At 37.6% G+C, this 17,632-nt stretch overlaps 1 protein-coding gene across 1 annotated transcript; it reads right to left on the reverse strand.

Moving 5' to 3' along the window:
- Window positions 1-280: 280 nt before the first annotated feature.
- On the reverse strand, window positions 281-17,632 carry LOC141674476 (protein FAR1-RELATED SEQUENCE 5-like). Its single transcript, XM_074481180.1, has 2 exons — window positions 16,707-17,632; window positions 281-578 (listed from the first exon to the last, which is right to left on the reverse strand). Exons 1-2 carry the CDS (start codon window positions 17,630-17,632, stop codon window positions 281-283), a joined length of 1,224 nt encoding a protein of 407 aa, XP_074337281.1.

The raw sequence follows: 17,632 nt of genomic DNA on the forward strand, positions 1-17,632 counted from the left end.
TTCCTACTACTTGTAAGAAATAGAACAGAATCAACGATCAAGAGCAAGTATGTCTGTGTGTGGATAGCAATCCTCCTCGGATCAGCCCTTCCATATCTCTGATACAACCATCTGTACTTTATGCCGGCTCTGGCCCATGCCTCCTTCACCTCGTCTTTATCCAACGGCTCAAACCAGTGTCTCGAAAAATACGCCAAACCACTATCCATACCATCGCCAACTAACGCATGTCCAGCAACCGGTAAACCCAAGATATAACCAACATCCTCCAAAGTCACTGTTATTTCCCATGTCTCATGAAGAAGGTGTTGGTCTCAGGACGCCACCCCTCAACAAGTGTCGTGACAAGCCTAACATCATTCTGCAAAACCACACCCGGATTTGCAAACACACCAAAACCAATGCTATGCAACAAGTCCTTCTGTGCATCAGACAAAACCCACATACGCATGTTCCTGTTCCCACAATAACACTCCAAAGGACTTCGTTCATGTCCCTCCCAAACATCCAAACTCACATGATAGGAGTTATCAAAGATAATGTCCTGACTAACTGGACCCGGCAATATGTTATCCATCCTGAAACAATAAAAATGAAACCAATTCAATAAACTAAATGTAACCAATATAATCATTCAATTATATATACAAAGAACGACGTAATCAAACAAAATCAGCTAACAAGCCATGGTGATAAAGGTGAACTAGATAAAAAAAAGTAGAATAGGCTACTCATACTTTGCGAGCAGAGAAACACAAGTCTTCATTCGTATATTCTGAACAGACAAGTTGTTTAACAGTGGTTTTCACTACATTCAAAATCCAGACCAATACGAAATACAGACCATTAATTCAACTACTCAACAAAACCAAAACAATACGAAACCAACACCAAAATAATTCGTATATTTTGATATCTCATTACATTCAAAATTCAGACCATTAATTCAACTACTCAATCAAAATAAAACAATACGAAACCAACACCAAATAAATTCGCCACAATTCAACCAAATATCATCAAGATTCAATCTTTAACAAAAAAAACAATAAACACCGTTAACAAAAGCATCAACACTGATGAAAATCACCGCAATTCAACCAAAACCGAATACAAAAACCAAAAATTATACATATAAAAATGAATCGGACGAATCCAAAAACCCAATTATCCATATAATCCAACAACCGAAATATATATATAATCGTTCATACCCCGGGCCTCGAGAATCAGACATATAGAATCATATATATACGTAATTATATACGCAATCATATATACACATTGAATAGCGAAAATCATATATATACGGAATTACATACATAGTTTTTTGATTATATAACGAACCTTAATGCCGTTGAGTTGGGAAATGGAAAATGAAGTGATGGATCGCCTGCAAATCGCCAGAAAATCACCTTCAAATCGCCTCAAACCGCTCTGATTTAGTTTTCTAGGGTTAACACAGGGAACAGGTCGATAGAACCCGTTTTATCTGATTCCCAGATCTTTCGCGTTAAATAACCGCGGAAGGCGATTAAGGGTACGAAGGTAATTACCCGTTCCGCGGTTATTTTACGCGGAGTGGATATCGTTATGCGGTTCTTTTGCGCGGAAAGGCGATTTTTTTTAAATCCTGGTCGTTGGATTGTTCATCCAACAGTCAGGAAGTGATGTGTGGGTTAAGGGTTCCATGACACATGATTGTCAGGGGACAGGACCCAAAACTGATTTTCTATTTTTTATTTTCTTTTTATTTGGGTAATTATGAATAATAAAATATAAAATCCAGCTATTTATATTTTTGGAAAAATAAATACCCCAAAATCAATTAAGGTTATTTTTATCCCTTAATTAAAATAATTAGGCCAAAAAATAATGATTACGAGGAATAATTTTTCAATCGAATAAATATAAAATTTATGTTAAAATTCCCCAAAAATTGTGAATAAACCAAAAATGTAAAAATAATGGATATTCGAACTATGCATGATTTTATAAAAATTAAAATTTGAATTTTGTGGGCTTTGGCGTCTCGGTGCGGTCCCGGTCCGTTGATTTTCGAGAAACAGAAACATTTTATAAATTAAAAGAAAACCCTGAAAACACATATAATGCATGTAAACGCACATAAAACAAAATAAAACAAGTACCTCGATAAAAACGCAAATAAACACGCGTCCAGATTGTGGATTGTTTCATATGATTGCATTTTAAACACGTAACAAATAATCGAAAAATTTTATGGTCCTTACGGGAACACATATAACAACTACTGCATGTCATATCATGTCAATAATTATTTTAAACTCATATAAACACATAATATTTATTTATTTATTACCAAAATATTCACATAATTTTTCCGGATATTATAGTTTTCTTATCTATAAACTTCAGTATATGTTCTGAACATATATTTCTTTTTTTAATGTACAGTATGTTCCATCTCGGATTGTTCCGGAGAAACGTACTTGGAAGCATGTCAAACATGTCCTTCTAAAAATGAGTAGACGGAAGTGGAAGGTTGGAATTGTCTCTTCAACTTCCAAACCAAGATTTTCATTTGGGGGATAAGTTTATCAAGGAGAATAATTTTGCTGTGAATGATAAACTATGTTTTGTCATAATGGAGGATGATTACACTATTTATTTCGTTGTTCAACATAAATGACTTTTTGGCTAAATCAGTAAGCAGTCATTTTTTGAATCTGTTTTAGTACCATAACTTTTATACTGAACTTAATTCTTGAAACCTCTTAAACCCCTTTTTTATATTTTTACATTCTATGAATTGTATTTGTCGACCACAATCACAATAATCTTAATATTACTATAATATTAAATTTTCCAAATAGTGTTATATAGAAGTTCTAAAGTTATGAAACTTTTAAAATTATAAAATAAGATAAAGAGTTGATTCAATTAATAAATATCGCATGAATAAAGCGGATACACACCCTGTTATTTTAAAGTTGTGCTACCACCATTTAACTCGTCATTGAGAATCACAATTATTCAATTTTTAAACAAATTTAGAATGCTCCAAATAATTGATAACATGAGATATTAAATATCGTGTAGATAGAGCGGACACACGCCCTAGTTAATTTTAATTTATAAAATTAACTGAAATTAAATTTAATTAGAACAAAAATAAATAAAATTAAAATTAAAATATTTACATAAACAACGGGACTTTTAATTCGGTGCTCTTTTTTGCGTCCTTTGATTTTCGAAACAACGGGGTCAAAAATAGTTTCGTGCAACTTCTCTCCACTTTCTTGATTAATTTTGGTATCAAATTCAATTCCAACACCTTCCACCCCATGCACGGGCATTTTCTCAATAATTTCGGTCTCTCGATTAATAACTCTCACGGCATACTCATAACATTCCTTCGACGCCATGCAACTATGACTAAACCCCATAGTGAGTAAAGTCATATGATTAAATCTTTCCGTTGGAGTCAAATCATGGGATGAGACATCATCTCCGGGCATGTGATATGGAAACACACTGTAATAACTCGAATTTTTGAGACCTTGTAAAACGTTTAATGAATAGTAACCCTGACGGACGGGAAAAACTTTTGAGCCCACACTATGTAGTGCATGAGAAAACGAGTTTCGGAGTTGATATTACGATTATACGTAACAAATGAGTGTATGTAAACGCTATTAGTTTTCGAAGAAAACGAACTTTGAAAAACGACCGTATTTACGACTCATCGAGGATTACGGGAATCACAATATAATTACGAGATTAAAACCCTACAGATTTATATTCGAGTAGGATAATTAAAAATATAAGGAATGAATACGAAAGGAATTACTTCGAGAACCAATTACAAGTAAGTATTACGAAGAACGTTTAAGCAACCGAGCGAACGCGTAAATGATTAAAAAAACGTAACGCGCTAACTAAACCATGGTAAGAAAGTAACCATGGTTACTTTATCAAATAGTGAGCTAACCATAGGATGATCAAGCTAGCTAGCAAAATAGTGTGCTAAGGAAGCTAACCATGTAGTTTAGCTTGTAACCTAGCAAGCTACAAAGATTTGTCCCCAAGATTTGCTACAAAGAATAAAACTAGAATGCTATACTAGGAAAAATAAAATCAAGTGCAAGATATCACCCCATCTTCCTAGAAGCAACCTAGAAAATCAACCAAGCTAAGCAACCAAGAGTAGTATAAATACCCCCCATCACTTTGTTCCAATCGGCTATTTCATCATCACCAAGGGAATTCAAATTCAAAACTCAAAGCTCTAGCTCTTGTAAAATCATCCCATTAATTCTCAAGCCTCCTAGCAATTAAACTAAGGTAAGAGAATTCTTGCATCTCTTTTTATCAAGGTTTGATGGGTGAAATAAATTCAAGAAACTCACTAGTGAATAGTATGAATAGTAACCTCTCTTTGGTTTCTTAATTTCAATGGTGGTTTTAGGTTCCAAAAATCATATCAAGCACTTCCAAGACTCCACCATCCTCAATAACACATATCAAGATTTCAAGAAAGGTAAAAATATTTGGCCCAACTTTATTTAAGATTCATTTTTAAGATCCATTTAGTATGTGGTAGTAAACTTAGCTTCATGAGTGGTATTGATGAAATCTTGGTGTTTAAGTTAAGTAGATTTAAGGTTGATTGTTGTTGCCTCAAGAATATGATGTTCTTGAGAGGAGTTTGTGTGTTGATGATAATATGATGATTGTTGGTGGTTGTGTTAAGAGTTAGGGCGTAAACGAAACCCCGATCGTAAACGTAACTTCGTTAAAACCAACAAATCGTAACTTTAAGTTTCTGCAGAAATTCCCGAAGTTTTAAACTATAGTTTCTTGAAAAATAACCTTCTTTTAGGATAGACAATGTTATAAGGATCGTTTAGGCGCTTGAATCGCTTGATTCCGATTTACGGATCAAAAGTTATGGCCGTTTTACTAAAAGTGATTTACGCAACAAAAACTGCTACGAATTACGAACTTTGAAAATATAAAGGATCGACTTAAAAGTGTTCATAAATCATGAAATTTTTACAGAGAGTAACATATTGAGTTTCCTAACTTCCATAAAATTTCAAGTAAAAATTGTGTTATGGTTATAGATTTCCGAGCGGAACCTAGAGCATCCTCCACCTCGAGATACCCAGGCAAGTTTACGAACCCAACTCCATTTTAATGTTGTGTTGTGAAAGGATTGTTTTACTATCATTGCATAAATACCATGCTTGCCATGATACGTAGTTGTTAAATTTTCGCATAATATAGCGATGTTGTACGATAAGTATATTTTGTGAAATGTTTATTCTGCTTTAAGCGTGACATATTATATAAGACCGAGAGTCGGTCGGGATTTAAGTTAAAACCCGAGAATCATTTCGGTAATATTATATGGCGATTATAAGTCCATAGTAGTACGTTTTAAAGGGACTCATCGTCCACTTATGAAATATTAAAATACCTCGAACTTTTATTTAAACGATTTCCCAACGATCATATTACCTCAACTATATTTATGGTTCGAATAATAAATACTATATACTTATTTCTTTATTATGGGAGTAGTATACTCCAACGATTATTTATTTCAAACCCAATTAATCATTATAGATTATTAATTATGTAGACACAAACTAGTTGAGGAATATTATTTTAAATATTCTTTTAGAGAGTAAACTCATTCGAGGTTTAATTATTTATCGACTATTATTTAATTAATTATTATTTTTAAAGGATTTATTATTGATTTAAAAATCATAGATCCTGATTTAAAATATACTTTCTGATTTCAGAATATTATTCGAATAATTTCAGATCGTCGGTGAATATTATCCCGACTTATTTAATATGTTGAATATAGTTTCAAGGAGAAACTTTTCCCCTTATTAATTATCTGTTGACAACGGTCAACTCACATCCTTAGTACTTCCTCCGAAATTCTCGGAGGTACGTATATACATATATACACTTATATCTTAGAGAGATAAGCTATTTCTATCAACAAGCAAAACGCTTGGGGAACTTCGATGTGGTTCGAGTTCTCGAGATTGATAGAATTCTTTTAAAGGACAAGGGAGGGGTAGACTCTGGTACTATGTGTGCTAGATGGACTACCAAAGGTACCGCAGGCGAAGGTACTCTCTGTACTCAGGAACTTGTGAAGTATGTGTATACCCGAAAATGGGACACGTAGCCCGAATGCGGCAAGGGTGATAACCGGGATACGAAGGTGTCGTCCTTCTACTAGTAGAAAAGGTTACTATTATCGTATTACGACTGATCATCGTATACGGTGGCTACAACGAGTGTCCTAAATCTTCCAATTGGAATTGAGATGCAATATCGTAACCCAAGCCTAGGTGCTGGGATTACTATTAAGGTATTCACAGGATATTAAAATCCCTTAAAGAATTGTTTTCATAAGAAGGTGTGTATCACCAAGAAAAACTATTTTTGAATAAAACATAATTATCATATATGATGTTATCATACAGTCATTTTCATACTGTACATTATTATGTTGGGCATTATAGCTCACACTTGTTTTCTTAAATTGACACAACACAACAGTTAATCAAGAGGCCTTCCATGAGAACCACAGCCAGGAAACGGGTAGGAAATGTCCAGCTGTTCCATAGATTGTTTGGTGTTGTACCACAGGTAGTGAGTATAAGCTGGATTAGTTTTTAGTTGTTTATAGTTTGGCTTATTTATAAGTATGACTTATGCAAGGTAAGAAACAAGAAACGTATATTTGGCCGGCGGACTAGCCTTACTTAAAGGTCACTCCCCGATAAGATTAATTACTTTTGGGTTGTAATAATTATCACTTGATGGTTGATAATTACTCTAGTTATGATGGTTCATTTCCAAGACAATAACCTGTAAGTGTGTGTGTGTGATAAGTGTGGGGTCGTGAGGCGTGAGTATTTATATACTGTAGTGTGAGTTGTGTGAGTTTAGATGGCGTGGCCTCCGAGACTCCTGACCCCGAGTTTTGAGGCGCCACAGAAATGGTATTAGAGCCTTAGGTTATCAAATCTTGGAAACGATAGGACATAAAATACATAGACATAATAATAATAATAAAATGATCAATAGAACTCAAGTCGAGTTCGTCGTCGGGCTACACGGGTAGTCTTGACAGTTTTACCCTCAAGTGAATTCCGACTCTAAGTTAGTAACACCTTGCCTATTGTGTCAGGTACCAGTGGAGCCTAGGAGGGAGATTGATCATGTTGATGATGTCATGATTCCTGATTGTGACCCTATTCCCGAGCCAGAGAGCCCACCCATTGATGATTCAGATGATGACCCTACTGAGGATGTCCTAGAGGAGGAGACTGACCTTCCTGTCCCCATAGCTAATGGCGTAGTCTGGAGGGATGTAGAGATGTACCCTCACCAGGTTATTCGCTCTCCTACACCACCTCCAGGGATTCAGAGCCCTATTCCTTATACTGATGATGATGAGGAGGAGGCGATACGTACATAGTTCCAAGAGGTTCATGACATATCCTCTAGCGACCCAGATTTACCTCTACCACTACCGGCGACCATGCATGTAGCCGTATACGACTGGATAGTGGGTCAGCTTAACGATGAGATCACTGCGGCATCTGCTCGCATTGTGGAGTTACGCCAGACACTGACAGCTGAGAGAGCCACCCGACTAGGACACCCAGGGGATTTCAGAGCTGCTTCCCCAGCTATAGCCCACAGAGAGATCGATGGGATCGATATCCGTACCAGGGTTCAGATGAGGATGACATCGGTTGGAGGATACATCCCGGTAGTTGATGCAGAGCTGATGATTGCAGGAGCGATGAGGAGGGTGTGTGACCTCACTCGCAGTGATAGTGACTGAGTGACTAGTGACTAGATATAGGCATTGAAGAAGGCTGGATGACTTGTCACCAATTTTGATAGGATAACTAGTAGTAGATAGCGTTCCTAGCCCTTCAGGGTACACGACTTATGTATTTTCATTTCAGTATTCAGGACTAGTAGTGATAGATTGTAATCAGGCATGTATGAACTCAGCTAGTTGTTTCGTTCCCCAAGATATAAATGGGAGATCTTATTAATATATATCTAAAGAATTATTAAGAAATTAATGTCTATATTATTGCACTTTAAAAAAAACCTGCTAGATAATAAATGACATGCTTACATACGAATAAAATAATCCAACTGTTATAATTACAACTATGTTGACCAATTTTCAATATCAGAACAATGCCACCCCGTAGAAGAGGGACCAGGGCACAGCCCGCAGAATCTGTTAACCAACAACGAGGTGAACCTGACCCTGTAGTGAATGAGGAAAGTGAAGAAGACCTAGACTATAATGAATATGATGAGGAAGAATATATAGAAGAAGAGGCCGAGGATACCCATCAGGGAGGAAACCCCATGAATGGATTTATGGAACTGTTAAGAGCAAATCTGAACCAACAACCTATTCCACCACAGCCACATGCTGCCCAACAAACTGCAGCTACTACCTTTAGAGCCTTCAAATCCCCAGAGTTTCTAGGATCTGCCGACCCCATTGAAGTACGGGCCTGGCTCAAAGAGATAGAAAAGTCCTTCGAGATACTAGGTGTTGAGGAACGACACAAGACTATTTTCGCTTCTTACATGCTGAAAGGAGAAGCTAACTACTGGTGGGAGTCCAAATGAAACCTAGAAACTGATGCTGTGATCCCATGGGATAGATTTACCCGACTGTTCTTAGACAAGTATTTCCCTAGGTTTATGGAAACTCAGATGGAGATTAAGTTTTTGGAGTTGAAACAGGATAAGATGATTGTAGCAGAATATAAGGCCAAATATACTGAGTTGTCGAGATTTGTGCCTGAGTTCGTGAATACCGAAGAAAAGAAAGCGCGAAAGTTTCATCTTGGTCTGAAACAGTGGATACAGAACCGAGTGGCAGTGTTAGAGCTGACAGACTATGCCACCTTAGTGCAGAAAGCCTCGATTGTTGAAGCTGGCAGTGAGCAGAGTGTGAAGGAAAAGGAAAATAGGAAGCCAAGGAATAGGATCCGGGAACAGGAGCCTTCCAAGCAGGTTTGTCAGGGGAGCGGTGTCCCAACCTGCACGAGGCCCCGAATTCAGAAGGGCCCCGAGTGAGAGTGTTGGCCAGGGCGGCGGGCAATCTAGGGCCACATTTCATAGCCAACCCCGCGCCCTAATACCAGAGTGTCAAAGCTGTAAGCAGAGACACCTTGGAGTGTGTACCCAGACAAGAGCCCCTCTGAGATGTTACCGGTGTGACCAAATTGGACACCTTGCCAACAACTGCACCCTACCCAATGTAACGTGTTTCCAATGTGGGAAGGTAGGGCACATGAGAAAGGATTGCCCAACGTTGAAGCCCCCAGCCTCAGGGATGAGCAAAGCTGCATCCAACCGACCCCCAGCTGCTAGAACCTTCAACATGACCGTTCAAGATGCTGTCTGAAACACTGACGTGATAGCAGGTACCCTTTTGTTAAATTCTGAACATGCAAATGTCCTATTTGATTCTGGAGCAACCAAGTCTTTTATATCTCAAGATTTTGTTAAAAAGTTAAAACTTAATGCCATACCCTTACGTGAGATATTACGAGTGGAAATAGCAAACAAAGAAATAATTCCTGTAAATCAAATACACCCTAAGTGCAAGTTGAAATTAGAAGGGAAGATCTTCGAGGTTGACCTAATCCCATTCGCGTTAGGAGAATTTGATGTAATCTTAGGAATGGATTGGTTATCCAGTAACGGAGCGCAAATAGATTGTGAACGGAAGAAAGTAAAGATAAGAGTGCAAAATGAAAAGAAGTAGTGTTTAAAGGTCAACGACAGAACCATAAATTTCTAACCATGCTACAAGAAAAAAGATTATTAAGGAAAGGTAACGAGGCCTATTTGGCTTATGTGATAGATACCAAGAAGGAAGTCCCTAATATACATGACATACCCGTAGTAAACGAATTCGAGGATGTATTTCCAGAGGACTTTCCAGGATTGCCACATGACCGAGAAATAGAGTTCGCTATAGAATAGTACCAGGAACGGCACCAGTATCCAAGGCCCCATATAGGCTAGCCCCAGTTGAGATGAAGGAACTAGCTTCTCAACTGCAAGAGTTATTAGATAATGGAATGATTAAACCTAGTGTGTCGCCATGAGGAGCGCCAGTATTGTTCGTAAAGAAAAAGGACGACAGTATGAGATTATGCATAGACTATCGAGAGCTGAATAAGCTGACTATTAAGAATAGGTACCCTCTCCCCAGAATTGATGACCTATTCGACCAACTCAAGGGAGCTGTACATTTTTCCAAAATAGATTTAAGAACAGGATATCACCAGTTGAGAATCAAACCGGAAGATATACCGAAGACTGCTTTTCGCACTAGATATGGACACTATGAGTTCTTAGTTATGTCGTTTGGGTTAACCAATGCACCCGCAACCTTTATGGATTTGATGAATAGAGTGTTCAAAAAGTACCTGGATATATGTGTGATAGTTTTTATAGAAGATATTCTGATCTACTCAAAGACAGAGCAAGAACACGCAGAACATTTGAGGATAGTCATAGAAATCGTGAGGAATGAGAAATTGTATGCCAAGTTCTTGAAGTGCGAGTTTTGGTTGAGAGAAGTTCAGTTTTTAGGACATGTGGTGAGTAGCAAAGGAGTTTTAGTCGACCCTGCCAAAATAGAGGCGGTATCCAATTGAGAAAGACCAACTACCCCAATAGAGGTTAGGAGTTTTATGGGTTTAGCAGGACATTACCGAAAATTCGTGCAAGATTTTGCTAAGATAGCCGATCCACTAACTAGACTTACCCGGAAGACAAAAACGTTTGTATGGACAGAGAAATGTGAGGAGAGTTTTCAAGAACTGAAAAGGAGGCTGGTGTCAGCACCAGTGCTCGCTCTTCCCGATGGAAAGGGAGAGTTTGTAATATACAACGACGCATCGCTTAAAGGATTAGGATGTGTACTAATGCAGCACGACAAAGTTATAGCGTATGCCTCTCGACAATTGAAGGAATATGAGAGCAGATACCCTACGCATGATCTAGAATTAGCAGCCATAGTATTTTTCCTAAAAATTTGGAGGCACTACCTATACGGTGAGAAGTGCGAGATCTACACTGACCATAAAAGCCTCAAATATATTTTCACTCAAACGGAACTGAACATGAGACAGAGGAGATGGTTAGAGTTGATAAAAGACTACGACTGTAAAATTTTGTATCACCCGGGTAAAGCCAATGTGGTGGCTGACGCCCTTAGTAGGAAGGAAAGACTCAAGATGATAATGACATCGGAGGAGTTGATTAAGGAATTTGAGAAGATGGAAATTGACGTGAGAATGACCAGTAAGGGAACGGAAGGATTATTTGAGATTAAGCTAGTGCCAGAGCTGACTGAAAAGATACGAGTATGTCAGGAAAAGAAGATGAGTGAAGAAAGAGGAACATTGACCGGTGAAGAAGTGAGATGCGAGAAGGATGAGAAAGGGATCATGAGGTATGCGTCCCGAATTTGGATTCCAAATGTGCAAGAGTTAAAAGATGAGCTGCTGCACGAAGGGCACAACTCTAGATATTCAATCCACCCAGGAAGTACGAAAATGTACCGTGACCTTAAGGAATATTATTGGTGGCCTAACATGAAGAGAGAAGTAGCAGAGTGGGTCAGCAAGTGCTTGATATGCCAGAGAGTGAAGGCTGAACATCAACGACCTAGTGGACTATTACGACCCCTAGATATTCTGGAATGGAAATGAGAGCATATAGCCATGGATTTTGTGACAGGCTTACCAAGAACAAAGACGAATCATGATGCCATATGGGTTATCATAGATAGATTGACCAAGTCCGCACACTTCCTACCAATCAACGAAAGATACACCGTAGACAAGTTGGTAGATATTTACTTGAAAGAAATTGTAGTGAGACACGGCGTTCCTGTAGCCATAGTGTCAGATAGAGACCCAAGGTTTAATTCCTGATTTTCGAGAAGCTTCCAGGAATGCGTAGGCACCAGGCTAAACATGAGTACCGCTTACCACCCCCAGACTGATGGAAAAAGCGAAAGGACTATTCAGACCCTAGAAGATATGCTACGAGTATGTGCCATTGATTTCAAAGGAAATTGGGATGACCACTTACCCCTGATCGAATTTGCGTACAATAATAGGTATCACGCTAGCATAGGAATGCCCCTGTATGAAGTTCTTTACGGAAGGAGATGTCGCTCTCCCCTATGTTGGGACGAAGTCGGAGAACACAAGATCTTAGGACCAGAGTTAGTCTAGCAGACTAGAGAAATGGTAGGACTCATCAGGAAAAGACTGGTAGCAGCCCAGGACAGACAAAAGAAGTACGCCGACCAGACCAGGAATGATAAGGAATATGAAGTAGGAGATTCTGTCCAATTGAAGGTATCTCCGTGGAAAGGAGTGATGAGATTTGGAAAGAAAGGGAAGCTGAGTCCCAGATTCATAGGACCCTTTGAAATATTGAGGAGAATAGGACCTCTAGCTTACGAGCTCGCCTTGCCTCCTAATTTGCAACAAGTACATAACGTGTTCCACGTGTCCATGTTAAGGAAGTACCATGCAGATGCACGACACGTTATAGAATACGAGCAGGTAGATTTACAACCAGACCTGACCTACATCGAGCAGCCAGTAAGGATAATGGACCAGAAAGAACAAGTGCTGAGGAACAAGAGTGTGAAGCTGGTTAGAATCTTATGGAGAAATCAAAATGTCGAAGAGTCAACTTGGGAACTTGAAGACACAATGAGGAATAGATATCCCCACTTATTTTCTAATTGATTCCGGGACGGAATCCTTGCTAGAGGGGAAGACTGTAATAACTCGAATTTTTGAGACCTTGTAAAATGTTTAATAAATAGTAACCCTGACGGACGGGAAAATATTTTGAGCCCACACTATGTAGTGCATGAGAAAACGAGTTTCGGAGTTGATATTACGATTATACATAACAAATGAGTGTATGTAAACGCTATTAGTTTTCGAAAAAAACGAACTTTGAAAAACGACCGTATTTACGACTCATCGAGGATTACGGGAATCACAATATAATTACGAGATTAAAACCCTATGGATTTATATTCAAGTAAGATAATTAAAAATATAAGGAATGAATACGAAAGGAATTACTTCCCGAACCAATTGCGAGTAAGTATTACGAAGAACGTTTAAGCAACCGAGCGAACACATAAATGATTAAATAAACGTAACGCAGTAACTAAACCATGGTAAGAAAGTAACCATGGTTACTTCATCAAATAGTGAGCTAACCATAGGATGATCAAGCTAGCTAGCAAAATAGTGTGCTAAGGAAGCTAACCATGTAGTTTAGCTTGTAACCTAGCAAGCTATAAAGATTTGTCCCCAAGATTTGCTACAAAGAATAAACCTAGAATGCTATACTAGGAAGAATAAAATCAAGTGCAAGATATCACCCCATCTTCCTAGAAGCAACCTAGTAAATCAACCAAGCTAAGCAACCAAGAGTAGTATAAATACCCCCCCCCCTCCATCACTTTGTTCCATTCGGCTATTTCATCATCACCAAGGAAATTCAAATTCAAAACTCAAAGTTCTAGCTCTTCTAAAATCATCCCATTAATTCTCAAGCCTCCTAGCAATTAAAATAAGGTAAGAAAATTCTTTCATCTCTTTTCATCAAGGTTTGATGGGTGAAATAAATTCAAGAAACTCACTAGTGAATAGTATGAATAGTAACCTATCTTTGGTTTCTTGATTTCAATGGTGGTTTTAGGTTCCAAAAATCATACCAAGCACTTCCAAGCCTCCACCATCATTAAGAACACATCTCAAGCTTTCAAGAAAGGTAAAAATCTTTGGCCCAACTTTATTTAAGATTCATTTTTAAGATCCATTTAGTATGTGGTAGTAAACCTAGCTTCATCATGAGTGGTATTGATGAAATCTTGGTGTTTAAGTTAAGTAGATTTAAGGTTGATTGTTGTTGACTCAAGAACATGATATTCTTGAGAAGAGTTTGTGTGTTGATGATGATATGATGATTGTTGGTGGTTGTGTTAAGAGTTTGGGTGTAAACGAAACCCCGATCGTAAACGTAACTTCGTTAAAACCAACAAATCGTAACTTTAAGTTTATGCAGAAAGTACCGAAGTTGTAAACTATAGTTTTTTGAAAAATAACCTTTGTTTAGGATAGAAAAGTTTATAAGGATCTTTTAGGCACTTGAATCGCTTGATTCTGATTTACGGATCAAAAGTTATGGCCGTTTTACTAAAAGTGATTTACGCGACAAAAACTGCTATGAATTACAAACTTTGAAAATATAAAGGATCGACTTAAAAGTGTTCATAAATTATGAAATTTTTACAGAGAGTAACATATTGAGTTTACTAACTTTCATAAAAATTTAAAGTAAAAATAAATATTTTTCAATTTTATAAAAATGTCGGAGCCGAGACCGCGCGAGTAGAAACCGTGATAATCCATAAGCGGAGCCGACGACGATAATGAGAATGAACCTAAGATACTTAGAAAAATAAAGTGACCATAATGTGAATAATGACTTAAAGGAATAATAAGGGTAGTATAAGTCGAGAGGGTGCATAATAAGTAGCACATGAGTGCGAGTCGCCGTAAATTAGAACGGGACCTAACGAAATGAATTGTGTTATGGTTATAGATTTCCGAGCAGAACCTAGAGCATCCTCCACCTCGAGATACCCAGGTAAGTTTACGAACCCAACTCCATTTTACTGTTGTATTGTGAAAGGATTGTTTTACTATCATTGCATAAATACCATGCTTGCCATGATACGTAGTTGTTAAATTTTCGCATAATAAAGCGATGTTGTACGATAAGTATATTTTGTGAAATGTTTATTCCGCTTTAAGCGTGACATATTATAAGACCGAGAGTCGGTCGGGATTTAAGATAAAACCCGGGAATCATTCCGGTGATATTATAGGGCGATTATAAGTCCATAGTAGTACGTTTTAAATGGACTCATCGTCCACTTACGAAATATTAAAATATCTAGAACTTTTATTTAAACGATTTCCCAACGATCATATTACCTCAACTATATTTATGGTTTGAATAATAAATACGATATACTTATTCCTTTATATGGGAGTAGTATACTCCAACGATTATTTATTTCAAACCCGATTAATCATTATAGATTATTAATTATATAGACACAAACTAGTTGAGGAATATTATTTTAAATATTCTTTTAGAGAGGAAACTCATTCGAGGTTTAATTATTTATCGACTATTATTTAATTAATTATTATTCTTAAAGGGTTTATTATTGATTTAAGAATCATAGATCCTAATTTAAAATATACTTTCTGATTTCAGAATATCATTCGAATAATTTTAGATCGTCGGTGAATATTATCCAGACTTATTTAATATGTTGAATATAGTTTCAAGGAGAAACTTTTCCCCCTTATTAATTATCTGTTGACAACGGTCAACTCACATCCTTAGTACTTCCTCCGAAATTCTCGGAAGTACGTATATACATATATACACTTATATCTTAGAGAGATAAGCTATTTATATCCACAAGCAAAACGCTTGGGGAACTTCGATGTGGTTCGAGTTCTCGAGATTGATAGAATTCTTTTAAAGGACAAGGGAGGGGTAGACTCTGGTACTATGTGTGCTAGATGAACTACCAAAGGTACCGCAGGCGAAGGTACTCTGTGTACTCAGGAACTTGTGAAGTATGTATATACCCAAAAATGGGACCCGTAGCCCGAATGCGGCAATGGTGATAACCGGGATACGAAGGTGTCGTCCTTCTACTAGTAGAAAAGGTTACTATTATCGTATTACGACTTATCATCATATACGGTGGCTCTAACGAGTGTCCTAAATCTTCCAATTGGAATTGAGATGCAATACCGTAACCCAAGCCTAGGTGGTGGGATCACTATTAAGGTATTCGCAGGATATTAAAATCCCTTAAAGAATTGTTTTCATAAGAAGATGTGTATCACCAAAGAAAACTATTTTCGAATAAAACATAATTATCATATATGATGTTATCATACAGTCATTTTCATACTGTACATTATTATGCTGGGCATTATAGCTCACACTTGTTTTCTTAAATTGACACAACACAACAGTGAATTAAGATGCTTGTCATGAGAACCACAACCAGGAAACGGGTAGGAAATGGCCAGCTGTTCCGTAGATTGTTTGGTACTGTACCACATGTAGTCAGAATAAGCTGGATTAGTTTTCAGTTGTTTATAGTTCGACTTATTTATAAGTATGACTTATGTAAGGTAAGAAACAAGAAACGTATATTTGGCCGGCAGACTAGCCTTACTTAAAGGTCACTCCCCGATAAGATTAATTACTTTTGGGTTGTAATAATTATCACTTGATGGTTGACAATTACTCTAGTTATGATGGTTCATTTCCAAGACAATAACCTGTAAGTGTGTGTGTGTGATAAGTATGGGGTCGTGAAGCGTGAGTATTTATATACTGTAGTATGAATTGTGTGAGTTTAGATGGCGTGGCCTCCGAGACTCCTGACCCCGGGTTTTGGGGCGCCACACACACCATCAACTCTATTGGCATCCCTAGTCCACCTCCGTTTCACAAAATATTCCGGTAATTCGGCCACACACCTCTTTGTCAACACGATAATAATATGACGACACGACATGCCCGAATGCTCAAACATTCTACATATGCAAGAACCCCGAAATGACAACTTATAGAAGGTAACGAGATAAGTGGTTCTCTTAGACTCAACCATTAATGGTCGATAACATTTATAGTACGTATCCTCCACATCTTCAAAGGAACGGTCTCTATCCTTCTCCATAAAGTACTTTGCGGCCTCAACCAATTGGTCTTGAAATTTTTTGAACATATCTTTCGTATAAATGGAAGCGGCATGTTGCTCCAAGGCGGTCTTCAGTCGCATGTAACAAATTTTATGATGTGTATTATAATCCTCTTCTTTCTCACGCATAAATTGTCTTTCTAACGCTTTTTGTGCACCCTCAACAAATTCTTTCAACCCCATGCAAGACCCTACATAAGCATCAAAAAACGCATTCATTCCTTCGCTTCTTGAAGTTGTTTTTTGACCCGCGAAAAAAATGTTACGTGTATAAGCATCGATCCACTTATGCTTCAAATTATACAAGCCTTGCAACCATGTATTATCCTCCAACTTGTACTTCAAGATCAATGCTTTCCACCTATCCTCAAAAATTTCTTCGGTCAACGAGTGATATATGCAATTGTTGAAGTCACCTTTAAATTCCTCCTTTGCATAGTAGGTTGAGAGCTTCTCCGGAAATTTGTTACTAATGTGCCACAAACACAACAAATGTGTCATGTTCGGTAGTTGAGATTGAATTTCCCCCACCATCGCTTGATCTTGATCGGTGATAATAGCCAAATGTGCTTTTCCTTCAACGACCTCTAACCAAGTACCAAAAACCCACTCAAATGTAGTCTTCAATTCATCACGCATTAGTACAAATCCAAAGAGAACCGACTGATAATGATGATTCACCCCGGTGAACGGCACAAACGGCAT

This window comes from Apium graveolens, chromosome 7, assembly GCF_009905375.1.
Source record: "Apium graveolens cultivar Ventura chromosome 7, ASM990537v1, whole genome shotgun sequence".
NCBI classification, from domain to species: domain Eukaryota; kingdom Viridiplantae; phylum Streptophyta; class Magnoliopsida; order Apiales; family Apiaceae; genus Apium; species Apium graveolens.

Bases quoted from the DNA above. Each gene is read 5' to 3' on its own strand.
- LOC141674476 (XM_074481180.1), bottom strand. From the start codon at position 17,632: ATGCCGTTTGTGCCGTTCACCGGGGTGAATCATCATTATCAGTCGGTT. The intron at 579-16,706 runs GTGTGTGGCCGA...TTATTGTTTCAG, and splicing joins ATTATCGTGTTGACAAAGAG to GATGGATAACATATTGCCGG.